Source organism: Calonectris borealis, chromosome 9 (assembly GCF_964195595.1).
Source record: "Calonectris borealis chromosome 9, bCalBor7.hap1.2, whole genome shotgun sequence".
NCBI lineage: Eukaryota > Metazoa > Chordata > Aves > Procellariiformes > Procellariidae > Calonectris > Calonectris borealis.
In genome coordinates, this window is record NC_134320.1 from 18,305,425 (window position 1) to 18,330,704 (window position 25,280).

General features: G+C 50.9%; 3 protein-coding genes across 5 annotated transcripts in view; all 3 read left to right on the forward strand.

The window, feature by feature from the left end:
* Positions 1-222: 222 nt before the first annotated feature.
* LOC142085363 (uncharacterized) lies at positions 223-4,496 on the forward strand. 2 transcript variants are annotated; one of them, XM_075157175.1, is made up of 4 exons: positions 223-864; positions 1,251-2,275; positions 2,783-2,916; positions 4,431-4,496. In XM_075157175.1, exons 2-3 carry the CDS (start codon positions 1,504-1,506, stop codon positions 2,887-2,889), a joined length of 879 nt encoding a protein of 292 aa, XP_075013276.1. In that variant the 5' UTR covers positions 223-864; positions 1,251-1,503; the 3' UTR covers positions 2,890-2,916; positions 4,431-4,496. The 2 variants fall into 2 exon arrangements, with proteins under 2 accessions (XP_075013276.1, XP_075013277.1); XM_075157176.1 differs by having other exon boundaries at positions 223-2,275; positions 2,786-2,916.
* Positions 4,497-11,276: 6,780 nt separating this feature from the next.
* On the forward strand, positions 11,277-18,974 carry C9H2orf72 (chromosome 9 C2orf72 homolog). Its single transcript, XM_075157177.1, has 3 exons — positions 11,277-11,814; positions 14,902-15,018; positions 16,257-18,974. The coding sequence occupies exons 1-3, from the start codon at positions 11,277-11,279 to the stop codon at positions 16,346-16,348; spliced, it is 747 nt and encodes a 248-aa protein (XP_075013278.1). The 3' UTR covers positions 16,349-18,974.
* A 1,300-nt stretch (positions 18,975-20,274) lies between these two features.
* The window catches only part of PSMD1 (proteasome 26S subunit, non-ATPase 1), a 74,118-nt gene continuing 69,112 nt past the window's right edge, over positions 20,275-25,280 (forward strand). For both annotated transcript variants that reach the window (XM_075157142.1, XM_075157143.1), the window contains exons 1-4: positions 20,275-20,430; positions 22,914-22,957; positions 24,019-24,092; positions 24,342-24,511. In XM_075157142.1, coding sequence (XP_075013243.1) covers positions 20,415-20,430; positions 22,914-22,957; positions 24,019-24,092; positions 24,342-24,511 — 304 coding nt within the window. In that variant the 5' untranslated portion in view covers positions 20,275-20,414. The remainder of the gene's footprint in view (positions 20,431-22,913; positions 22,958-24,018; positions 24,093-24,341; positions 24,512-25,280) is intronic.

Below are 25,280 nucleotides of genomic sequence, written 5' to 3' on the forward strand. Positions count from 1 at the left end.
TGAGGGACTTTGTTCTTTTTCAGTTGCGTATCAATTCACAGCACAGGGATGGAGTCGTGACTCTAAGCTAGACAGGGAAATGGAGATTCGACCTGTGCTTGGCAAGGCATTTGTAGAGCAGACTACATCCTAAAGACGAATAACTGGCAGCCTTTACTGCAACCTGTCTGTGCCTCCTGTCATGGAACTGAATGGTTTGCAGGGCTAAACAATAAATGTTTACAGCCTCATAAACTGTGCACACAAGCTTTATATAGAACATAAGAAATACTTCTTTGCCTACCTACTAGAGGGAAACTTCTCATTCCTGTTTCTCTTGTGCTTGGCAATGACTGCTGCTGGACAAAACTGTGTAATGGGACACTAAATCCTAGCAGGTGTAAGTCCTTGCTCACATCTAGAAATAGTGGTTAGTAGAATCACAAAGAATGAGACCATATGTACCTGGGCCTGTAGCACCTACTCTATGAAATTTATTTAGACACATTTTCATCACACAACTCTCTAGTGCCTGAGTGTTAATACTTGCTGGTTTCCTGGCCAGCCTTATCACAGTATGTAATGTGGCGTGGGGAGGGTCCTTATATCAGACTAGTGTATCACTTTGATGAGTTCTTTAAGGCTTGTTGAACAAGAAGGTGGTGAAAAATGAATTTAAAGATTCTTAAAGTGCAAGTCTCGGAGTTTCTTCGTACATCCCTCAAGAATACTGGGTAGTTTTAAGGGAGGTTTCAGGCAGCTGCAGGTTGGCATGGTTACTGCTGATGTCACAGCCCCAAATGACCTGTTGATACCCTGCGCGGGTGATGCTGCTGGTTCCGTGTAGTTCAGTCGTTTGGCAGGCACCCCTAGCCGGTGAGGCAGGTAAGTTGTTGCCTGAACCTTCCCGCAGTCCCATTCAAGTGCAGGTCCCTCTGTCCCCATGAGAGCTTTCCTCGAGGTGGAGTAGTCGTGTATTCAGGGAACGTTATTGGGCAAATTAAGACTTTCTTTTGGATGGCAATTCGAACAAAAACTGGACCTGGCTACTCAGCTGGTATAGAAATTCTTTTGCTGGACTTGCTTCAGGAACTAAACCTGCTGCTGCTGTCTCCAACAGCAGGAGAGCGCTTGCAGTGGAAAGCTGCATTTTCTTTTAGTATGTGGAGGGAAACTGCAGCTTATGGGATGTTTAGTCTTCTGCAAATACCGACGGGTTGTACACATAGGATTCAAAGAAGGATGGGGTGGAATACAAATTGAATTTCCAGTTTTAGGCATTGCCAGAGGAAGGAGGAGGAAATGCAGTGGGCAAATTGGACTGTAACAGCAGGCTGATAGGACTGTGGTCCTTGTCATGCGGTTGGATTCTGCTCATGAGAAGGTGATAAGCGCTCTTGAGTTTGAGGTAGGATGCCCAAAAATACATAAAGATCCCTTTTCTCTCCCCTTTCATCTTTTCCTACTGTACCAAACTGCTGAGGTACAAAGCCTGTTCCTGGGAGGTCCAACATCAAAAAGCCTATGGCTACAGTCTTGGTGTCAAAACCCTGCTATTTCCTTTCACCTTCATTTGATCCCACCAAAACCAGTGTGTTCACTTCTACATGGCGGCTGCTGAGAGCAGCAGGCGTAGCCCATTTCAAGGCCCGTGCGATGCAAGTGCCTTTGCTACAGCAAATCCCTTCCACTCCTTTCCCCAGCAGTGCAGTGAAACCACTTGTGTGGGAGGAAGCTATGGCATCAAAGGAGCCTGCCGTCTGCTCCTTCGTGGACCGAACCACCTGGGAGCTCCTCAGCCTGCTGGACATAGTGGGGAGGCGGAACGGACGGGTGCTGGTGATGGAGGTGGATGATGACAATGTGAGAGCTCCCTCAGTGCTGGTGGATTTTGCCCAGGACCTGTGTGGCACAGCTGACATCAGGGCTAAACTACAGCAGGCGGAGAGGATGGAAGAGGAGGAGGAGATTCGGCCACATCTGGTTTTTATGCTGTGGCAAGCCACTGTGTTGAAGCAGCTCATGCGGTGGGATTACCTGGATGAGGCCCTGCGGGATGTGAGGAACCTCCTCCCTTGCCTGCCGGATGTGTTGGTGCTTGTGATGATCCATCCAGGCCCTCGGGAGCAGCTGGACCAGGCAGTGGCAGCGCTCAGGAGAATGCAATGTCTGCTGGATGGGGCCTGGCAGCTGGTGGTGGAGGCAGCGGTCTACAGGCCAGGCCAGCCTGGTGGTATCCTGGAGGCAAAGAGAGCTGCGTGTAGAGCACTGAGAGAAGTCCTAAACTGCCATGAAGGTATCCCGGGACATAGTTAAACACAGGGGCGAGGGACAAAGACAGGCTTTTTGGAAACAAAAACATGCTCAGGGTGGGGCATGGAAGGGTCTGAGGGACAGTGTAGACCAATGTGATGCTTGGTGGCCGGGTTCAGATACAGGAGGGAAGATATGCCGGACCTTGCAGGCAATGTGAGCTGAAAATAAGAGTGAGGGCTTAAGTGCTGGGATGGGGATGGACAATGTGAGTCCGAGCCAACTGTGTGTCCCCTTCCAAGTTGGATGGTGGTGGCTCTTGCTCCTTGCCCCAAAACACATGTGGCTATGGAGATGCTGCTCAGTGTAAGAACTGCCATTCTGACTCTACTGCTGGGGCTTTCCGTGATGATGTTAACAGCTCTATGGTCTCACTGACTCCGCATTCTTCATTGGAGGGATGTGCCAACTTTTTTGGGTGAGCCATAGGCCACAGCTTTGACCAGGATGATGCCTACCATTCTTCTATCATGTGCGTTTCCTCCCCTAGAAGTCGACTCCCAGGGTCCATTTATTGTTTCGCTCCCAGAGTTCAGTTACTGCTGTGCTCTGCCTGAACATATGCGACACAAGGTATTGAAGACAGCTGGAGAATGAATTCCCTTGGACAGCAGAATCTGGCAGGTTGGTTTTAGTGCTGTTCACCTGGATGTCCCTTTGTAGAAATACTTCCCTCCTGGTGCCTTGCTTGTCTACCCAGTCCTTCTGCACGGACATGATTCAGTATGTGGCTGCTGCCAGAAGGGGACACTGCTCCTTCAGCAACACGCTGTCCTTGCTACAAAGCTCAGATTTCTTTACTGCACTGGCTGAACAATCCACCCCAGGAAACTTCTATCAAAAATCACTGAGTTTCTGCTTTGCATGAAATGCCTTGCTTGAATAGCAAAATGTCCCTGAGAAACCTGCTAGGCTGTCCCCAAGAAACCAGCTGTCAACAGAGAGGGAGTGAGAGCAGGCCACCTGCCTCTGGATTTTAGACTGTCCCAAAACTGGGATAGTGAAAGAAACCCAGAGGTAAGACCTAAGACCACTTTTTCCCAGGAGAGCCTGAATGCAGCAGTCTTTGGTAGTTCTCATCAGCACAAAGCTCCTGAAGTTCCCCAGGGTTCTTTGTAGTCACAGGATGGTGGAAGAGCAAAGTTTGCTGCCCCCTCTTGCTTACTGGACAAGGTGCTGCAAAAACAAGATGAAGGTCCGTCTCCTATTGCAGTGCTATTTGCCATTAGGCCTTTCCCAAGATCCTGTCCTCACACCAGAATAGTTGAAGGGTCCGGGATGAGTCTAAACTTGTTGCACTGATCCATGGGATCCTTCCCACCTACCTTGATGGAAGGACCTGGGGATGGTTATGTGCATGGCATGCTCTGCAACTTGCTATTTCACAGGCAGCTGCTCCAGGCGTGCCTGGTAGCTCAGTGTGGTGCGTTTGGGCATGCGACACCGTGCCTGTCGTTCATGCTATGTTTTCATGCTTGCTGCCTGAGCAGCCCGTGAATGTCCTGTCCCTTCAATACGATGGATGAAAGAAGCGTGCTGTATCTTGACTTAAACTCCACTGAGATCTGTAGATCAGGGTCTGAGTGCTGGCTTCCGGAGGTGTCAGCACAGCTCTTGTGGGAGGACTGAGAGTGGTGGGGGCTGAACCCGCAGCGTGTGTAGGGCTGAGAATCAGCTGGAGTGAGGACAGTCCTGATCTGTGCCCGAGTGCAGACTGACACTGCTGAGCCCTTCTGTAACAGGAAATCAGTCAGCATCCTCTTCAAACTGGAGGCACTGCAAGTAAAACAGTACATTCGTGTTTGCTCTTCCTCATTCCTGGGGGGGGGAAAAAAAAATCTCTATGCAGATGAAAATCCAACACTTGGCCCACTGTCCATTAAAGGGGCTATTGCAGGGAGCTGACCTTACGTACAAGTGGGTACCAGTAGTCATCCAGCAGGTTGAATTACTGGGATGGGTTATTTTGGGTGGGAGGAACTGTGAGAGCAATAGATTATTTTTATTTCTAAGGCCAATGGCCTTAGAGTAGCTGAACTCATTTCACATCCTCTCTGGGCATGGCAAGGCACTACGGTTAGCTGCGTGTTTTTGCATTGGGAGTTTATATTTCTTCTCTTTTTTTTTTTTTTTTACAGATCTTGTATCCACCTAAGATCTTAAATATCACCAAAAGAAGTATTAAAAACCTGGTATTTATTTCATTTCCCTATGTCTCTGTGTGTACCTATAAGCTTTAAAGCTGTACATCAAAGACTATGAAACTCCTGCTGAAACTGCAGGTTTGTGCAATACCGTACGGAAGGGGTGGGATTTGAGGGTGGTACAGAGCCTCTGAACGAACATTTCTCAGAGAAAGGATCCTCCAGGTTATTTTTCAAACATGGGTTCTTTCCACATCCTTAAGGACAGCATGGCTTTACAAAGCAAAACAACCTTGCTGTAGGTGTTTGGGTGGTGCTGGTTCTGTGAAAAAAAACTGCTTTAAAGGATGGGGGGGAAATGACCTCGTCCAGTTGTCTAAACGTAATTATAACACACTTGACCCAACTGCTCTGTTGTGGAAGGGACTTTCCATGAGTAATTGAGCATCTTGAGATAAATTTCCCCTTTCGTTAGGGAGGACACTTATTTTTTTGGATCAGGCTAATGCAGAAATAGTTCCCTTGAGTCCATGCAAGATGTATACAGTCCAGGCTGTTTGTGAGTGCAGAAAGTTTGGCTTTAAGAGACTCCTGATCAGCACATTAGGACATCCTTAAAGCAGGTAGCCATGATGAGGTCCTGTGTTTCTATTATTTCCTGTAGCATCTGAAACATGCGGTTAACCATCTAAATCCATGCAGCTCTCTCAAGTTTCTCCTCTGGCAGGATGTTCGTGCTGCGTCCAGGCACTTCTGCCTGGGGTGATGTGCGGCACTGCCAAGTGCTGCTGGTGGAAGGGGTGCTCTGAGGCACATGAAATGCTGGCCAGGACCTGGGAGCACAGGGATGCCCTGCAGGGCACAGGGGTGTGTGGCTGGGACAGGGAGGAGTGTGGTCCCCCAGACAGCTGAGGAGGAGAGGAGGCAGAACGCCGTGGGTGCTCTCAAGCTGCATCTATGCTTCGTTCTCCAGCTAATCCTGGGTGCGTATACAGGAGTCTTGGAGCTCCCTGCTCTGCTGCTGTGACTGCTTCCCCAACCTGCTGCAATCCAACAAAGGCAAGTCATGGGAGATCTGCTCTTTAAATGTTGAACGCCCTTCTCATTTTGGCTAATGCAGGGTTGGCGAGTTTTCATGCGATAGCTCTGCTGCCAGGCTAGCAGGAGAACTGCGATCCAGCAAAGCAGGAACAAGCAGCTGTGGCCTGAAACCTCTCCAGCCAGCTCAGCTAGAGCCCAAAGAGGAGACGCACCAGCAAGCATTAGGAGCACTGCTGGAGAAATCTGCCAAGGGCAACAGGTCTCTTCCCAGGACAGAGGAGAACAACCTGCTCTGCTCAGCTGGCATCACACGCTATGGGAGCAGCCGTTCTGTGGGCTCCTGGCATCTGAGTTTACCTCTAGAAGATGATCTTGATCAAGACAGCACCTGAGCCAAACTTTGCCATCCAGACCAAGCTTTGCTCATTCCCAAAAAACCTTTGCCTAGCCCTGCTCCTCACTGATCTGCCACATCGTGCCTACGAGCCCAGGCAACATCCAACTGCCCTTTGGTGCCCCGTAGGTACCAGAAGGGCACCTTGCCAGCTGGTTATCTGTGGCCTCTTTCAGGGCTCGACAGTGTCAAACCAGGCAGATCCAAACCCACCTGCTCTGCCCATCGGAGCAACTCCAGCCTGGGAAGCGGATGGATCTGCCCATTGTCTTTATAGAGGGAGCAGTTCTGAGAACCTGGGGGCTTGGTCCGTGCCAAGAAGGGGTTTTGTGGGAAGGAGGCAGGAGGATGCAAGAGGGATGTGAGGGAGGCAGGCAGGAGCGGCTGCATTTGCGTGCAGTGGTCCCCACCCACAGGTCTCCAGCTCAGCGGGGGCTGGGGTAACTTTTAAGAGGTTCTGCAAAGGGGAAGCACATAAAAAGCTGGACTGCTGGTGTCGGAGGCATGTGTGTACTGGGGAAAAAATGGAGGCTAGTGGCTGTGAACAGCTAGTCCTGGGTCCTGTTGTCAAACCAAAGGCAAGGGTTCAGCTGAGGGTCTGGTAGGACAGCTGGAAAAAGGCGAGAGGAGGCAGCTTGGTCCTTCAGTCTGATTTCATGTCTATCGCCAGCCAGTTTTTGAACATCTTCCCAGTGGAGGAGCAAAGAGCGGAGCAGGCTGAGGGGCAGCCTCTATCACTCTCCAAGGGGACAGGCAGAGACATCCCTCCTACCATAAGATCAGGACTGCCCCAACACCACGGGCTCTCCTCACATGGCCCTGTGCCAGGTCCCCATCTTCCTCTTCAGAAATACCTTCCTGTGCCCCTCTGCCATCCAGAAAGGGATGGTGACTCAAGGAAACATAAGGAAACTTAGGACAACTGCAGAGATGGGCAGGATGAGGCACAGCTTTCAAAGGGAATAGGATTTCGGAGAAGAGGGGCAGGGAAAGGTTTGGGGTTCCCCATCAGGAAGCCAGGCTGTGTCCAAGCCATGGGGCAGCCAGAGACTTCCCAGCTTTATTTGCTCATGGGGTTTAACCGCGGAGCTCAGAGGGGTGTGATGGCTTGGATGGATCCAGGCACAGGCTGCCAGGGGACCAAAACTGGGGCTGCCTCAGCGGCCCCTGCGGGTGGCTGGGTCTGGGGTATGGGGAGCTGGGACAGAACGAAGTCACCATCCAGTTTGGATTCAGTTGTGACTGAACTTGTCACAGGAAGGATCCATGTCTGTTTTGATACAGTTCAAGTGGGTGAAAAGTGGAGAGGGGTCTGGGTTCAGGGGCTAGGAAGTTGAGGGATGTTTTGGGGAAAGACAGTAGAAGAGATGGGAAGAGCCATGGAGGAAGGAACAGGAGACAGGGCCTAGAAGGGGATCAGTGGGACTGGGATGTTCAGGGCAAGGGGATAGGTGGGGTTTGGGGTATTTTCTTCACTCACAATTACCTCCCCTCTACTCCTTTGGGGTATCCAAGAAGATCTCCATGGATGAAGAGCTCAGCGAGTGCTGGTGCCTCACAGCAATGCTCACAGCTGGTACCGCTGCACAAGCAAAGCAGATGTTTTCCAGCAGCTCATACTGATGATGTGTTTTTCCAAAGCAGTAAGTGGAAGCAGGTTTGGAGAACAGGTCTGTGAAAGAGCACTTGTGCAAAGGTTTGCTAAGGCTTTGCCTGTCAGCAGCCAGTTCCCGCTCCTAACTGCCTCAGAGGCTTTCCCAAGTGCTCCTGTGAGCACCAAAGCTGCTGAAAGGAAGAGTTTAAGGAGCTGGGCTGGGTCCTTGGACACGAGGGCTCAGAGCTGCTCCCACAGATTTCCTCTTGTTCGTTTAGCCTCTCTGCATTCCTATCAGCAAAATTGGCACGAGAATCCTTTTTCCTGTCCTCTTTCTACTCTCTTCAGAAGAGACATTAATCTTGGTAAATGTATCTTTTAAGGGGCCTAATCCAATGGACCTTTGATTTTGTTTAGACTTCAAGGCACTACTAATACGCATGATAAATTTATTTCTCTGAACAAAGCATCTTCCTCCTTTGAAGTCCAAAATGAGCAGATGTTGTGTTTGCTCTGCACAGCTATGGGCATATGTAAGAGATGTGATTACCCTCATTTAGGGCTATCTATAGAGATTTTCTACAAATGTGACTGTCAGATGAATGTTTGAAGGAGTGTCAGGCCTTGTAAATACATCTGTGTTTTCACTCAGATGCCTGACACAGCTCTGAAGTCACTTTGTCAGGGACTACAAATACTGCTGAGTTCATGACTGCCTCTGAACTGTTTGAGCCTCTTTAAGTAACACAAAGGAAGATAAAGTTGTATTTGCTATTAGATCTTATCTCTGTTAATGAGTAAAGAAATGTAAACGAGGTTGTTTGGGTATTGTGAGTGAATCCAACCAGCCTCTGCTGGCAATGGTACATGTGTACCCAAAATTAACTTAAGAAATGCAGTGGCCCAAATATTTGGACTATCTGGTCCCAAATATTAGTTTTTAGAGACTGTGCTGGCAGTTTAAACATCGGGGCCTGGCGTGGTTTTAACCCCAGCCAGCAACTAAACACCACACAGCCGCTTGCTCACTCCCCCCACTCTGGTGGGATGGGGGACAGAATCAAGAGGGTAAAAGTGAGAAAACTCATGGGTTGAGATAAAGACAGTTTAATAATTGAAATAAAATAAAGTAAAATAGTAGTAGTAGTAATAATAATAATAGAATATACAAAGCAAGTGATGCATGATGCAATTGCTCACCAGGAAACCAGGACAGGGCCATTGCAGAGAAATAGCCAGTGGTGCTCCTTCTGAGCTGACTTAGGAAGATCATTTCAATTTTTTCTATATCTTCTCTGCAGGAATCATCTTCATAAATTTGGGGAATCACTTGCTTGAAAGCCCACTTCCTGAGGCACTTTGGGGTCTCTACGTGAGTCACGGGCACAGCACTGCTTGAAAAGAGCCCTGCGAGACCCATGCTGTAATGGTCTTTGCACATCAGACAGGGTGTAACTGGCACCACCACACCACAGGCTGTGCTGGCAGCTCGTGTGGAATTTAAATGTGCTGTGGGTCTTGTTGTGGCAGTTTGCAGGGAGCATCCTGCCTCCTTAGAGCCAGCTTCAAGAGACCTGGGCTTCCGGGTCAAACTGGCCAGAGCAAATGTCTGTCTGTGGCTTGTTTCAGAGACCTCCTGCTTGGCTGGCTTATGAACAAATCTGTGTGAAGGCTGTATCTGAAATGCTGTAGTGGGGAAAGTATGAGCAGAGAAACCCCAGAGAAACCTCCCTCCTGGGGACCAGCACCTGCTCCTGTCCCCTCCTGTTGCTGCTGGCACAGCTCATGGTGCTGATTACACCCAGGGCTTTTCTCCACAGGAATCCCATGAGCAGGATTCTGAACAGATGAGAAAAAAATAATCCTTGTAAATACAAAATCTGGGCAACACTAAGGCCATACCTGTCTGACTTTGTAGTCCTGCCGTGTTGACAGCTGTTCTCAGGGCTACCGTGCTGGCATGGAAGCACAGGCTCTTGCAACAATAGACCCTGATCTTTGGAAGAGGAGCCTAATCCTTCTGTTTTATCTCCCCCTAATTTGCTTATCAGCACTTGTCAATGAGTCTGTTACTTTTGCTAGTACCCAGGGCAGAAAGTCTCTCTGAAACCCTCGCCCACACTGTCTGGCCCCCACAATGCTGGCGTGGGGCAGTGTTTGCTAAGCCTGTCATAGATGGAACAAATATTTTCCTGGCTTAAAATTGGTGGCACACAGTGACCTTCCCGAGCTGTGACACCTCCATTGTGCCTGGGACCAGCCTGTGGCACATCCCTTCCCTGTGGTGGCTGCTGATCTGCTGGGCTCTGGGGACGGGTGGCTGCGAGGACAGGCAGGGAGCAGGCACGCTGGCTCAGCCACATTTGTGGCATGAGTGTGCCCCAACGCACACATTGGGAATCACTGATCCAGGGCAGGCACGTGGATTTTGGTTCTGCTTTCGCCCTTAGTGCTCTTGGAGCCGCCTTCGCCCGTCCTGCAGAGATGGTTTGGCTCCGAACAGCCTCAGAGAGCAATCAGCCAAGGTGACTCCAGCCGTTTGCACCTTTGAGCTGTTTATCCCCTCCTGGGTTCTTGCAATAAGACATTACTTGTTTGGAGGAGCCTGTTCTCATGTGGAACAGGGGAAGTGTTTACCACGTGCCATGAATCGGAGCTTCCTGGTTCATCTGCCAGACGCACCGATACCAAGCAACTGCCAGGGCCGGGCGCAGTGGCTGCCGCCACGTGGCTTTCATTCACCATCAGCTGGCAGAGCTGGCTCATGGGATACGGGCCTTTCCCTGTGCTGGGGCTGTGAAACACGTGCCAGCACCAAAGCCCTGATTATAGCTCCGCACTTATCCCTGCAAACATTTTGTGCTTTGAGGTGTGTGTGTCACTGCGGAGCACTGCCGATGGTGGACAGGCTGTGATGACTATGGGCTGTGTTTTGCGTGGAAGGGGATGGATGTGGTGTTTGCGGAGGGGAAGCCAAAGGGCACTGGCTTGGGAAGGGACTTGGAGTTGCAGCGTGTGGGGTGGAGGCTGCAGCTTGGCTTTGCAGTGCTTCTGAGGCTTTGGACTTGTGCACGAATTGGCCTTTGAGGAGGTGATTGTTTCCCAAAGGATGGTGTTAATGTGACTGTAGCCTGGCCAGGGTGTGCAGAAGCGTAGTGCCTCCTACAGCACGACGCCTTGCAGAGGCCACTCCATCGCTGCCCTGGAGTACAGTGTGTTACACCCTGGGGGGCACGTTATACCCTTGGGGGTGCGTGATCAGCTGCTCCTCTATCAAGGTCTTGTGTGTGTCCCACTTTGTAGTCACCACAGCCGTCACTTATCCCCCTCTCAGCCTCCTAGCCCCTCCACAGCGCGTGGTTTTTGCCTGGATTTTATCACCTCCCCACTGGTAACAGGACCAGCCTCGCAGGAGGCGTGTGCAAGGGCTCCGGGGTGGTTGCGTGGCACATCTGGGGGTCCCAGGTCCCCTCTAGGACCCTCTCCGCTGCGCCCACCGGGCAGGGCTGTTCACCAGAGGGAGCTGGGGGGGTGCCGGTTCCGGGACGGGGCTGGAGGTGCTGCAGGCGGCCCTGCACCAAGGCGGTACCCTTGACACCCCCCCGCCCCGCTGAGTCGGGGCCGGCGCTCGGGGAGGTGCTTGGCGCGGGGGAGGCGGCGCTGGGGCTGGTGCCCGGGTACGGGGCCGGGGATGATGCAGGGTGCGAGGGACCGGTGCGCAGGGGCGGGTGGCGGGGCCAGTGGGCGGTGCGGAGTGCCGGTGCCGGGGGCGGTGCGCGGTGCCGGGCAGGGTGCGCGGCGGCGGCGGGGGATGGCGGCGGCGGAGCTGCAGGAGCTGCGGGCGCTGGTGGAGCGGGCGGGCGGGCGGCGGGCGGTGCTGCTGGTGGCCGAGGTGGCGGAGGGGGCCCCGACGGCGGCCACGATGGCCGCCTTCGCCCGCGACCTCCTGGGCGACGAGGCGCCGCCGGGGCCGGGGCCGGTGCCGGTGCCGGGGTGCCGGTCCCAGCGGCGGGCGGGCGGCGGGCGGCGGGCGCTGGGAGCGCGGCTGCTGCTGGTGCTGTGCCGCGGCGGGGCGGCGCGGGGCCGCGGGGCCCGGGTCCGCCTGCGGGAGGTGGTGCGGGACGTGCGCGGCCGCCTGCCCCCGGCACCGCTGCCCGCCGTCGTCGGCGTCCTCCTGCCCGGCGGGGACGGGGAGGACGCGGCGGTGCTGGACGCCGCGCTGCGGCGGCACTTCCCGGCGCCCGGCACGGTGCAGGCGGCCCGGTACAGCCCCGGCAGCCCCGCCGCCCTGCGCGACTGCCGCGCCGCCGCCTGCCGCGCCCTGCGGGCCGCCCTGCAGCACCCCGCAGGTACCGGGGGGGACCGGGCTTTTCCAATCGGTTTTGCCCCGTTTTCCGTTGGGATCTCGTCCTCGGCGGGTTCTACCCCATCCCAATGGGATCTGACCATTCTTGATGGGATCTTTCCCCCCCTACCCCAGTGGAATCTGGCTTTTCCCAACAGGATCTGACCACTCCTGATGGGATCTCCCCCACACCCCAATGGGATCTGGCTTTTCCCATTGGGATCTGAGCATTCCTGATGGGATCTTCCCCCCCGATCAGATCTGGCTTTTGCCAATGGGATCTTTTTCATGGTGGTTGGATTAGAGCCTTCCCAATGGGATCTGCCTCTTTCTGGTGGGGTTCCCAGTTCTGGCAGCTGGGAAGGACAAACTTCCCAGCAGGTTGGGAAGCACTAAAGCAGCTCATGGATCGCAGGGATGTTGCAGTTGACGGCTGTGACATGGTGGCCATCGATGCTTATAGATGTGCGTTTCTGGGGACGCAGGATTGGGGTGCAGCCCTTGCTGTAGGGTGCAGGCAGGACCTGACCTTCCTGCGGGTGGTGTGCAGGCTTTGTGCTGGCTTTGCATAATGATTAAGAACAACAGCAAGTGGGTGTTTGGGTTTAAAACCACACGTCAGCTGGTGGCCAGTTTAAGCAACGTGAGGATGGCAGGATGAAAGCTGGGTGTCAAACAGGCCTTGAGGAACAGCACTTGCCCTGGGGCGAAAGGCGAGTCACGTTTGTGTGCAAATGCAGGATGATGGGCAGCGGGGCAGGCTCTGCCCTCACAGCAGCCACACAAAACAGCCCAGGCTCACTTTAATCTTTCGCATTGCTTGTCTCGGGCTGTTTCCCTTCTTTCATTTTTTCCCACTTTTCCCTTGCTCCCCATCATTTCCAGGGACTCTGGTGTTCTGCTCTCTCGCTGCCTTAACCCCGAGGGATCCAGCACCACATTGACCACATTGGGATCCCAGAGCTGCTGCAGCTCACGTGCTTCTTTCCATCAGCTCAGTCCAGAATCCTGGATCTGAACATTGTGGAGCTTTGAGATGGCTGGGACCCACTGTGAAGGTGCAGGACCATCTTCTGCCAACCCTTTGTACTGAGGCACGCATGATCCCCTTTCCAGCTTCTCTCCTTTCATGGGCTTTTGTCTTCCTCACATTGTTCCTGCTGCAAGAATTTCTGGTGTGCTTGCAGACATCAGTGAGCCCTCCAGTTCTGGTTGCAGAACCAGACAGCAGCTGCAGAAGCAGAAGAACATCCCTGCATACGTGACCTTTTCCTACCTCAGCACATTGCTGGCGCGTGGCTCAGTACATGTGTTTTTGTGGCTAGTTGTGGCTTTGTCCTTTATGCAGACATGGAAGCAGCATAGCAGCCAGCAGGGGAGAAAGAGGAGCAGAAGGAGCTGGAGCAGGTGTTGCAGCCTGTTTGTGTGTGCTTTATAAGCATGGTGGGTGGAAGGACTCGGCGTGTTGCTTTAATTCACCTCTGATGCACTGCCTGGTGCTCTTAGTCATGTAAGTGTTCCAGGACCTGCATGTGTAATGAGGATGCTCATCAGCTGCAGGGTTCAACCTTAGGCAGGGGCAGCTTCTTTCCATGCCCCTGTGAGCGCTACCTTCCGAAATCTCCATGCGGCCAGAGGGATCTCAGGCGTAGCCATGCCGCTGGAGAGCTGGGGACCTGGCAGTGCCAGACACAGCTTCGTTGCAGCCTGGTCTCCTTCGCCCCGTGGCTTTCCCCACAAGCAAAGCACAAGGGGAATAATATCCTTAATGTAATGTGAGGGAGGACTGTGGGAAAGATGGGCGTGGGGCTGCGGAGCACCCTGCAAAGCAGGTTCTAGGGATGCCACCATAAACATGTCCTCGGTCGGGGCTGAGCTTGTCTTGTTTCCCCTCCTGACTTTGAAAGGGGCTTGTCCTAAGCTGACAAAAGATGCTCTTGCATCTAGATAAGGATGCTGGGACGTGTGCAGAGTGTAAGGCTCTGTGTACGTGTGCTTGTGCCCTTTTTATTTCGGCTCAGCCTCAAAGCCTCTTCCTCTTCCACACACCTGGCTTGCTCAGCTCTGCCCGTGACAGTTGCTCTGGAGCTGCAGCTCCCCCCCCGCCGCATGCTGGGAAGGTCCGGGACATTGTTATTTGTGTGGTGGAGCTGGGACAGGAATTGCAATGGGGTTCCTGCATTTCTCGGGTCTTAGCAGAAATGTGCTGGGCTGCTATCCTGTCATGCCTCAGTGGTGTCCAGAGTCCCCACGCACTGCGAGGAGGGGATGTGTTTACGGCTGGAGCTTTTGGTTTGTTGACTGACAGGAAACACTGCCTCTGTGAACCCTTTAGTGTCGCAACAGTTTGATAAGCTGAAGGACGCTGAAGTGGGTTATCATTTGTTGTTTGATTAGGAGGTGAAAGGCTGGACGATATTTTGATGGAAATGCTGAACTGCTGCTGTTGGAGGCCATATAAAATAAGCTGGTGTAGTGTTTTACTATAATGGCTTGAAAGCCTGTAGTAACTTGCTGTGACCTTTGCTGTCCTCCAGAATACTATACGTCAATGGAGGCCACATGCTTTCTGCATTTTGCAAGCAGTTACAGCTGTAGTTTTCAGCCTGCTGCAAGTCTGCGTATCCAGCAGGTCTCCCGGGGAGGGAGGAATTGCTTAATAAAGTGGGGAGCAGTAATTAAGTTGATGTGGCAGAAGCTGTGTGATAATACAAAAGAAAAACTTCCTTCTGCAGGAATGCCCTAACCGTGTCAGTCCCCAGCTTTGCCACATGTGCTGGCTGAGCTCCTGCCAGGTTTCTTGCTCGCTCTGGGGGCTGCTGCATCCAGGATGGTTTTGGCAGCAAGGTGGCAAAGTAGAAACCGACACCAGGGACAAATTTCCAGGGTAGCAGAGAGGTTTCAGCCTGAAATAAGGATTGCCAGGAGCTGCTCTGTGCTTTCCAGGGGTGGGCTCTGTGGAGTAGACCCGGTTTTGCTGTGAGGAGTCGGGCTCGTGGAGGGGAAATGTTGCGAGTCAGCAGCGGGGAGGTGGGGGAGCAGCAGGGCTGACCCGCTGCTGGTCTGAGATCATCTTCTCTGGTTTATCCAGAAGAGGGGAAAGACAGGGAGAGGTGGAGGCTCCCATCCTTCCTGCGGTGCATTTCTTGGAGCCGGAGGAGCTGGAGAAAAGGTCACGAAGCAAAAGCTGCAAACAATGTTCATGAAGGTATGCCCAGCTCCCTTGCTTGTACTCCTGCTGTGACTGTCAGAGGTTCCTCACCAACTCCGTGGTGGTCCTGGTGCCCAAACCCCTGTTGGTGGCCTCCTTAAGCTATTTCCAGCTCCACAGCTGACGTCTCTTCCTTGGATGTGGTTTGGCCAGAACCTGAAGACAACCAGCGCACATCTGGCTGCTGTGTTGCCGTCTCCCTGTTTTCTGACCTTTTGCTTGTCTAAATAAAACCATGCCGGGTCCGGAGTCCAACTAGACCCCTGGGAGCACTGCTGAACTCAGCTGCGTTTTGCTGGAGTTTCTGGCAGCAGAACTGCTGTCTGTCTAAACAATGAATTGGAAGCATCACCCTGATCTTACGTGATGTTTTCTGCAAACACGGCTGGAAGGAGTGTTCCCAAACCACTCGCGTTTGGGGCTGGCGGGGAGGAGGAAGAGGGCAGTCAGCCTTGGGCTCCCTGATTCTAAAGGAAATTGTTCAGGTAACGAAAAGTCTAGTGTTCAGCCTTTGCTGTACCGTTGGCACTTCTGCTTGCCTTTCCCAGCAGTGATTTTCTTTTTGCAGGAGTGCCCCCATGCAGGAGGCTACAAGGTGCGTGGTGTGGAGATCCAGACTGCTCTATGGAGCACGTAGAGGAGGCGAAGCTCCTTCACTGTAAATAGAATAGAATAGAATAGAATAGAATAGAATAGAATAGAATAGAATAGAATAGAATAGAATAGAATATTTTCAGTTGGAAGGGACCTACAATGATCATCTAGTCTAACTGCCTGACCACTTCAGGGCTGACCAAAAGTTAAAGCATGTTATTAAGGGCATTGTCCAAATGCCTCTTAAACACATAAAATGCTTAAAAAGCATAAGGGTTGGAGGAAACAACTGAAATGCCCAATTTGTGCAGCTTTGAGACATGTCCTCTAGGGTCGGAAAATTTAAGTGCCTGATCTTGCTGTCAGTGCCAGGCAGGTGACGCCTCATGGCCACGCAGCTTGTTCTGAGATTGCTGAGACCGCAGGAGGCCAAGGAGCTGCTCATAGATCACCCTTGTTTGTTGAAGCAGTGTTGAGTTTGCAAAACAAAATGAAAATCAGTTACGAAAAAAATCAGCTGTGCTTAGGTTGTGAGTATATATCAACTGCTTCGTCCCATACTTTCTTTTAATCTTAAATTGCATTTTGCATGAAGAAGGGTTTCCCATTCAGATCTCCCCTGACCTCTCTGCTCTTTGCAGATGACCTGCAGGACCCCAAGGAAGAAGTGGCTCTGACCAGCCTGTCCCCCAACGGAAACTACGAAGAAGCTGCTGGAGGCTCAGGCACCTAGAGCTGCTGGGCACCCAGCACAGTCCATGTCCCGGATCTGCCTGGTGGATTTGGAGCAGCGGGAGGAGGAGCTGGTGCATGCCCACTCACCCTCTCCTCCGAGGACTCACCACTCTGGGGAGAAGCTGCTCGGCTTAACTCGCTAGGGTCTTCTGTAGCTGCCGACAGTCTCTGAGGTCCGTGCCAGAGCGCCATCCCCTGCTGCACCCTGCTGCCCGGGGGTGCCTGGAGCTGCTGCTGGACTGAGCTTCTGAGAAGACCTTTGGGCATGTATCCTGCATCCTGGATGAGATGACACGGGGACTTTGAGTGTGAAATGCAGCCACCTCTTTGAAGAATGAGGAATGCTTTCTAATTTTGAGCAAAGCTCCCTGCTGAGATCGCCGGGGCTGGCCTCCCTGGCAAACAGATTGTGCTGCCTTGCTTTCCTGCTTTATTGCTGCTTTGAAGTTCCCATCCTCTCTCTGGTCAGGCAAAAAAAAAAAGACAAATAACACCGTGGCATGGAGACTGCAGTGGGACTAAATATGAGGTCTCAGATCTACCAGCTACTGAAAAGGCTTGAATGTAACGGTGTAGTGTGAAGAATGCAGTAACAGCCCACTGTAGGTAGCAAGAATAACGCAAAAGATGCTGATAGTAATGGCAGCTGGAGCAGAGTGTGGTTTGGGAGCAGGATCCATCCCTCTGGCTTGTCCTGGTGCCCACTGACTGATGGACTGCCTGGGTTGGAGGGGGTGGCAGATGGACACTAAGGTGTGGCTGATGCTAGATGGGGTTATGGGAGAGGCCCATCTTACCTGGGACATCTCCACAGCCATGTGGTGGCAGGTCTTGGAAGCGGCCTGCAGCACAACAAGATGTGGCTGTTTCATAAATAAATATAAAAATTATCTATTTAAGTAGTTCCAAAGGGCTGCCTGTAGCCTCTGGGGCAATACAATTAATTACAAATCCTTGGATTATGAGGAATATTACTATAAAGCTAAGAATACCTTTTTTATTCTTACTTTAAAGCAACATAAACTAGGTCTTGTTTTATTTTTAGCACAAGCTGCTGGGTTTTGTTTGGGGCTGGCTGTCCTTTTGGAGTTTCATCCAGCTCAGACCAGAAACTTCAACCCGTCATGTCCTGCCTACCTGTTCTCTGGGTTAGCTGCTGAATTGTGTCGGTATGTCCTCCGTGCATGTCTGTCCTCTCTCTGGCTGCTTTTTTCCCAGTGGCAGCTGAAGTGTCTGCAGTCCTGCCAGCTCCGGCCAGCACTCTCTCCCAGCAGTGTGCCTTCAGCATCTCCCTAGCTGCTTACGTGGAGCAGGGGATGGTTTTTTTACCCAGCTCTGCTCATGGCCACGATCATCAACATTTTTCAACAAACCATTTTTCTGTGCCTCAGTTTCTCCACCAGTAGGATAGGGACAGCAACGCCTACCTACCTCACTGGGGTTATGATGGTAGCGCTGGAGCAGAGCTTAGCAGCTTTCAGGTTTAGAGTCTGTCCCTTTAGTGATGGTGCTGCTTTGCCCTTTTGGTGGGGAGAGAGCGGCAGAGGGTGTCTGGGGCATGCTGGCGGGGTCGAGTGGGAGAGATGGGGAGCGTTTCCAGGTGTGCTCAGCAAGTCTCTGTGTTATCATGCTGCTTGTTTGCATGTGTTGGGATAGTTGGGATAGCTTGGTCTACATAGGAAAGCTTTGCCTGAAATGCAGCCGTAAGGTGCTGTAGCTGCCCATAAGGCGGTGGGAGGGAGGGAGTAGCTGGATGCCAAGGCCATGCGAGCAGCGTTTGGGGAAGCGCATGTCATCTCTTCACAGCAGAAATACTTTCCTGTGTGGTGTGGGCTGGGGAGAGCGAACCTAGGAGGCAGCTGACATTGGCAGAGCATGATGCTCTCCAGAGAGGGCACCGAACCCGCTCTCCTTCCAGTCTGCAAGATTTCTGTAGGTTTTCTTTGCTTATGACCAGGTGCAAAATACAAATGTGTGGGTGTGGGTGGCTGTATTCATGACCCCGGGCTTCAGCACTGAGTAGTAAGTGCATCTTAGCAAGATGAAGGTATCCTCCTGCTCTGTCCCTGGCATGCACGCGTAGGTCTGCTGTGCGGTGGATCCCCTCTGCTCGTCTTCACAGCAGAGCCCAGGTCGCTGGGCAGTTACGTACTTTCCCAGTAAAGCCCTTGGTTAGGTGAGTCCAGTAGGACTTGACAGTATGATGAGGTGAATCTTTATTTTCTTGCAGTATTTGGTCTTTGCTGCCTAGAATTTACCAATGAAGAGATGGCCCAAGAGTACAGATTTGCAGTTAAACCTAGCTTAGTGCTACAAATCCAATGGATTTATTTACTAGTAATTTTTAAGTAAATCATGCAAGTTTACCCTTGCAGTGAGACTTTTGTGGAAGCGGATGAACTGCCTGGGGTTTAGGAGGTGTGGGGGGGAATATTTTTAACCAAAAGTATTATTTTCCTTTGACTGAGGAATAAAAGTGCTGGAATTCTTTTTTTCTTTTTTTTTCACTAGCTGGGCATGTGGAGGTGTAGCAGATAGTTTTAGATGTTTAACTGATTTAATAATTTAAGGGCACTGTTATCTTATGTGCTTGCTGTAAAGAATAAAGACATTTAATTTCTGCATTGGGACGTACTTCAGTTTGGTTTTTGTTTGCCATGGTGTTATCCTTACAGTAGCATTACGCATGGTTTAACTGATATTTCTCTTGATTTAAATAAAAGGGAGGGAATGGAAGTGACCCCAGTATACGGTATCCAGAAGATCAGCAGAATTGGTCTGTGTGCAGCTCAGGTAGGCTGCTCTCCTGTGGGCAGTGGGGAAGGCTGGAGACCTTCTCAGTTGTCTGAGAAGAGCAGGGCTGACCCTCTTGGCATCGTGGGTAGGGCTCTGATAACTGCCATTAATAACATTCACTAACTGAGGCCATTAGGTTTCCTTGAGGAATTCAAGTCCTTCAGAAAGTATTTTTTCCTATTTAGTAGAAACAGGGAGAAATCAGTACTGCCAAAGTCTGGGCGCTTTGATCTCCTGTTGTGCAGCACCATTGCTGTTGAGCTGGGTTTTCCTTGGTGCGAATTCACCAGCCTGAATTTCCCATCTGTCCGTACTGGAACCAAAGCAGGAGCCAAAATGTCTCCATGCTCCTCCACAACTGGGGCACCTTCAGGGACGCGTATGCGTGGGAGATCTGGACGCTGCCCTGTGCCGCAAAGTGATGGATGGGGAAGAGGATTCGGTGAGGGGCTGTCCAATGCACCTGTACATGTGCTTCCCTTTTTAAGGAGAAATGGGTTTGGGTGAGGCTTTTCCCCATGGCTACAAGGTACGTGAGGGGAGTCGGGGCCCACAGAGGCGGCCTGCAAGAGGTGGTAAATCCATGGGCTAAAACCCTGGATCCCGGCAATGCCGTGCGACACACCTGTGCCCCAAAAGATGCCACCCCGTTGCGGGCAGCCTGTCCTAGCAGGGGGGAGCTGCCACCCGCGCGGTGCAGCCTGGCAGAAGGAGCAGCCGTTTGGGCACAGCACAACCACGGGCATTTATGGGGTCACCCGTGGGGATCCCACAGCCCTTGGCCCTGCAGCCCCCCTTGCCGCCCCCAGGCAGTAGGCCGCAGGCAGGGGAGGGCTCCCTACCCTCCCAGGCCACGCATGAGGTGGCCGCCCTGCGGGCCCGGTGTGGGGTCTGCGGAGCGTGTGGGGTTGGTGGAGGAGCCCGTGGGGTCCCGTGCGGGGCCGGTGAGGTGCGCGGGGCTGGCGGGGCCCGCGCGCTGCCTGCGCAGGGGACAGGGGAAGGCTGAGGCCCCCGGAGGCAGAGCTGTCCCGCTCGTGCCTGGCTGTTTCTCTGCCACCCCGCGCAGGCGATCGCGACGGGCACCTTTCCCGGGAGCCGAGGGGTCCTGCCGGAAGGGGCCCTTCGCGGCACTTCCGGGCCGGGCGGCGGCGGAGCGGCAGCGGCGCGGAGCGGACCCCGGGCGGCGGCACCACCGCACCTGGGCCGGAGCGGGCCGGACCGGACCGGACCGGACCCCACCTCCCTCCGCGGGCCGAGCGGACGACACCATGATCACCTCGGCCGGTGAGGGAGCGGTGCGGGCTAGCGTTCCCCGCCGGGGTTTCGCTGAGTCAGGGCCGTGACTGGGCACCGCCGCAGGCCGCGGGGGCGCCGGCCGCAGCGCTCCGTGGGGCCGCCCATCACGGGGGCCTCCCCGCGCCCCGGTCATCCCTGGCCGGTAGCCGCCGTGCGCCCCGGTGGGAGCGGGAGGCCGCCCCGGTGGCCGGCGACTCGCCACCACCGGCGCTTTAAGCCTGAGCCGCGGGAGGCGGGGGGCTGCCCCGTGCCCGGTGCCCACCCGGGCCTCCCGCTCTCCCCCGGCTGCGGCGGTGGCCTGAGCGGGGCCGCCTCCCCGGCGGGCTCGCTGGGGAGGAGCGGGGGGCAGAGGCGGCTGCCTGCCTGCCCGTCCCGGCGCCGTGTCCACCTCCTGCCGGTACTTGATGAGGGCGCGCTGGTGGCTTTGCCGGCGCCCTGGCAGACACTGGGGTGCTCCGCAGCTGTGAGCTGAAGGTCTTCACCTGCTTAACGTGAATACCGCAGAGGAGTATAGAACCGGTGGGCAGTGGGGGTTTGTAGGAGGTACGGCAGGGAATGAGGAAGGGGGAAGAGGCAGACTTGAACTTTGGCGGGAATCAGTAACGCAAATACCTTGCAGAGGAAAAGCCAGTGTAGAGTTCAGGCTAATGAAGTGTGTGAGGAATTAGATGTCAAACACTGTTTCTGGATCTACAAGAACTTCATAGTGTAAGAAAATATGACAAGTATTTCCAAAAGTACTCAGACCAGAAATTAATATGTGACGGGCAGTGGCTTTGTGAGAGAAACAGTGCAGAGGATAATAGTCTGCAAGTAGCTTTCTTGTTCTGAACCCTTTGCTTTATGTTTAAGTCTTATTTTAATTGAGGAGAAGTAGGAATTAATTTCAAAGGGGTTTTAAAAAGGTAGAAACAGCATGTTGAAAGGAGTGAGATGGCTTCCTCCTGATAGATCAGGTAAATGCAGGAGCTTATTTTGAAAAAACAGAACAAAACATACATGTGGAGTAGAGTTGCAGAAAACAGCTGGAAGGAGCGCTGTGGGGTGGGCTACTGAACCTGCCTTCCTTGCCTAAGGGCCATGTTAGTGCTTCTTCAGTTGTTGTTGCTGGCAGCCATGTGCCTAACTTGGTTTTAAAAAATCTCTGATAATGGAGATTCTACAACCTTGAAGACAAAGCGAATAACTGTTTTACTGTCAGAAAACTTTTCTTATTATCACACCTCAATCTTTGAAGCTCCAAATAAAGCTTGGTCTTACTATTCCTGTTCATATCTGACACAAAGATCAGATTATTCTCTTTCTGCTGACAGCTGCCCTGTACATGTGTGAACTCTGTACCCTTCCCAGATTTCTGTAGACTAACCAATTACAGACCTCCAGTCAACCTTCGTAAGTCCCGATTGCTAGACCTCTTTGTTCTTGTTGCTCAGTTCTGAACACCCTGGTTTGCTCATAACTCTTAAAACATGGTGCCCAGCACTGGACACAGTGGTCTGACTTAGGTGTGTCGGTGCCAAGCAGAGGGAAGGATTGCCTCACATATCTGCCAAGAAGCGCTCTCACTGACACAACTCAGTGTGAAGTTTGGGTTCTCTGCCTCCCACTGCAGCCATATGATATTATCGATCATGTTTCATCTTAATCCACTGTACTATTCAGATTCCTTTCTATATTTGTACATTTTAGTTTTGACCTGCACACTCTCCTTTTAGATTTGCCAAGATATTTTGAAAGCCCAGTTCAGCCTTCCAGTAGGCTTGCTGGCCTTTCCAACTTGATGTCTTATTTAGATTTAAAAAGGCTACCAATCTGTACAACAGATAAAAGATTAAAAGCAGTGAATTGTGTTGGACTTTGATCACATCCTATTCCAATCCTTTCAATTGCGTCTTTGCAGTCTGACAATGAAACCATCTAGAACCATTCTTCAGATTGAGCTCCCTAAATAACTGTGAACCTCTCTTTCAGTTATGTCAGTTAAACAATATTTCTGTAGCTGTTTGTACAAATGTTCTGGGGCAGCGTCAGGAGTCTTGCTAAAGCTCCGAGATATGGCATCTTCTCTTAGCCATGAGGCCTGTTTCCTTGGCATGAAAAAAATTAGGATGTTTTGACATGATCTTCTTTATGCCCCTTGGGGAAGTGGGAAGTGACTTGCTAGAAAGCAGTCAGCAAACTAATGATGGAGCTGGAAGTAAATCCCAGATTCTCTGCGTTCCTGTCTAATATGTTTTCCTCTAAGAAGGATTACCTTTTATAGACAGCGTACCTATTCAGTTATAAATTCTGAACTATTTTATATCATATTTAATACAAACTTGCGTCTGATCTTTGAATTTTGATACTGAAGATTTTAAACCAGCATTTCGGAGGCAGCCTTCTTTCCTGTTCTATTGGTTTTGAACTAAATAACATGTTTACTTTTGAAACAGAGAGAGTCCAAAACTGACTATGATCTTGTTTTGCAGCTGGAATTATCTCTCTTCTGGATGAAGAAGAGCCACAGCTTAAGGTAAGCTCTTACATCTGGGAGCAAATAATAGCAAATGCATTATGTTGAGAGCTTAAAATCAGAAATTAGTGGATCTTAATAATTAACGGTTGAACAGCAATAGGTGGGCCCCAAATCATATCTAGCCTGAAAGCTGAAAGGAAGGGCTTAAATAACATGGTAACAGATGGCAAACTTCCTTGTTTTGAACATAGATCAAACTGGAGCTTCACACGCAAAGATCTCTATTCACCAAAGCTCCCAGCTCTCTGATGACAATGGGGCTTTGTTACTTAAAAGTGTTCCAGAGGCTGCATTTTGACTCCATAAAATTCAAAGCTGAAGAATATTTCAAGTTTTTAGCATAATTTAAGTGATGTAAAACAAAATCACAGTTACAGTTTTCACTTGGAAAAAAAAATCACAATAGTAGTAGGAGAAGAAAACAGCAACAGAAACTTTAAGTCCACAGAGTATATGAATCCGTAGGACAACACCAAACACTCTTAGAGGTGGTGTATTGATGATGCTTGCTGATTACTTGAACAGTTAATGTAGCCCCTTTTAGAAGGAGGAGGTGCATCTTGTAATGTTGGTAATCCCCTAAATGTTTTGCTTGGAAAAATATGTAAGTGGTGATAGATCCTGCTTTTGCTCTGAACTGATTACAAGTGGGGCTGATTCTAGTCCAGATATTGTTTCTCTGCTAAGTACTGTGTCCAAATAGAGTTGGCTGGCATAGACCACAGGCCAATTCTATGTGTCACACAAAGGTTGCCACAAAGACTTTGAAAGCTTTGCATTTTAATGAATTTCACCTATCAGTCATTTTAGCCAGTCATTCATCACAGAGAAGCCATGGGAAGGAACATCAGGGTTGTCTTACCTGTTAAATGAACAGCCCTTTATTTGCAAAGGACTTGCAAAGATTAGTGAATGTTTGCAAAGATCTTTTAAAATAGAATTTGCTGTTGAAATGGGTCAGTGTTTATGATATCAGTCTTAGGTGGTACTTCATTTTTACTGGGGAGAGGTAATAAATGTATTTTTTATGTAATATAACTCTTCATTATTTTTTGTAGGAGTTTGCTCTTCACAAGTTGAATGCTGTTGTCAATGACTTCTGGGCAGAAATCTCTGAGTCAGTGGACAAAATGTAAGAGAAGACAGTTATTACTTCAGGGTGTGCTGCTTAAAAAGAATATGAGATATGAAGTGGATGTAGTTCTGGTTGCTTGATACGGGCTAATACAGCATCTAGCTCCATATTTTCTGGAAAGCACTAATCTAAGTGGATGTGGGGTTGGAGCTGTAGTCCCAAAGATGCAAGTTCGATCAAGCTGTCATGTGGCCTTAAAGAGAACTGAGCACGCAGAGCTGATGCTCTTCTCTCTCTTCTTTGCAGTGAAGTTCTCTATGAAGACGAGGGCTTTCGGAGCCGGCAATTTGCTGCTCTAGTTGCTTCTAAAGTTTTTTACCACCTGGGAGCTTTTGAGGAATCACTGAACTATGCGCTGGGAGCAGGTGACCTCTTCAATGTCAATGACAACTCGGAATATGTGGAGACGATCATTGGTAAACAACTGTTGCTGCAAAAGAAAAGCTCTTGTGTTGTCAAAACTACCGTAACTTTGAGGTTTTACTTGCTTTGGGATTCTGTAATGGAACTGACTTAGGGGTTCTGGCATTTTTTTCCTATTCTTAACCCTTTTTCTTATTGCGAGTTCCTAATAGGAAAGTTGCTTTGGTTGTTTATTGCCCTTTCTCTCATGTGTGTGCTAATGTTATTATCAATTTCAGCATAACTTTGGAAATAATCGGCTAATTAGTGTAGATGCACACCTAACTGAGGGGTACAGGTTTTTTTTATCACCCTTAATAAGATAGCAAGTCAGATGTTGAATGCATGTATAATTTGAATGTTTTTTAAAAGTCTTGTCTGCTGGTATCACTTACCTTGTACAGCATATCATGGACCAGGACTGACTTTCAGTGTCCCCAGCTAGTGCTTACAGTGGAGCTAGGAAGTCTTCTACTGCTGTTTCCTCATTTATTTAAAATATCATGCCACTTGAATGAAGATCATTCCTTGGTTCTACTTTAAAAATATCTACTTGGTTTCAGCACTAAAATCAGAGTTTGTTAGGAGAGAATATAAGTATCTTCCACTACTATCTGTGTATGACTATACAAATAGTTCTTGTGCCTCACCTTTGTGTAGTTTCCCATATGCTGTATTTGCTGGTAGAATGTGTGTGTGCACATACGGTCTCTTCATTTGTAAAAAACCTGCAAATATCTAGGAAGTTGACTTTTTCCCCCCGTATATTTGTTCAATATCTTT

Coding starts and splice junctions, on each gene's coding strand:
- C9H2orf72 (XM_075157177.1), top strand. CDS start 11,277: ATGGCGGCGGCGGAGCTGCAGGAGCTGCGGGCGCTGGTGGAGCGGGCG. Junction 11,815..14,901: donor CGCCCTGCAGCACCCCGCAG/GTACCGGGGGGG, acceptor TGGTTTATCCAG/AAGAGGGGAAAGACAGGGAG. Junction 15,019..16,256: donor TGCAAACAATGTTCATGAAG/GTATGCCCAGCT, acceptor TGCTCTTTGCAG/ATGACCTGCAGGACCCCAAG.
- LOC142085363 (XM_075157175.1), top strand. CDS start 1,504: ATGGCTACAGTCTTGGTGTCAAAACCCTGCTATTTCCTTTCACCTTCA. Junction 2,276..2,782: donor AGTCCTAAACTGCCATGAAG/GTATCCCGGGAC, acceptor TTCCTCCCCTAG/AAGTCGACTCCCAGGGTCCA.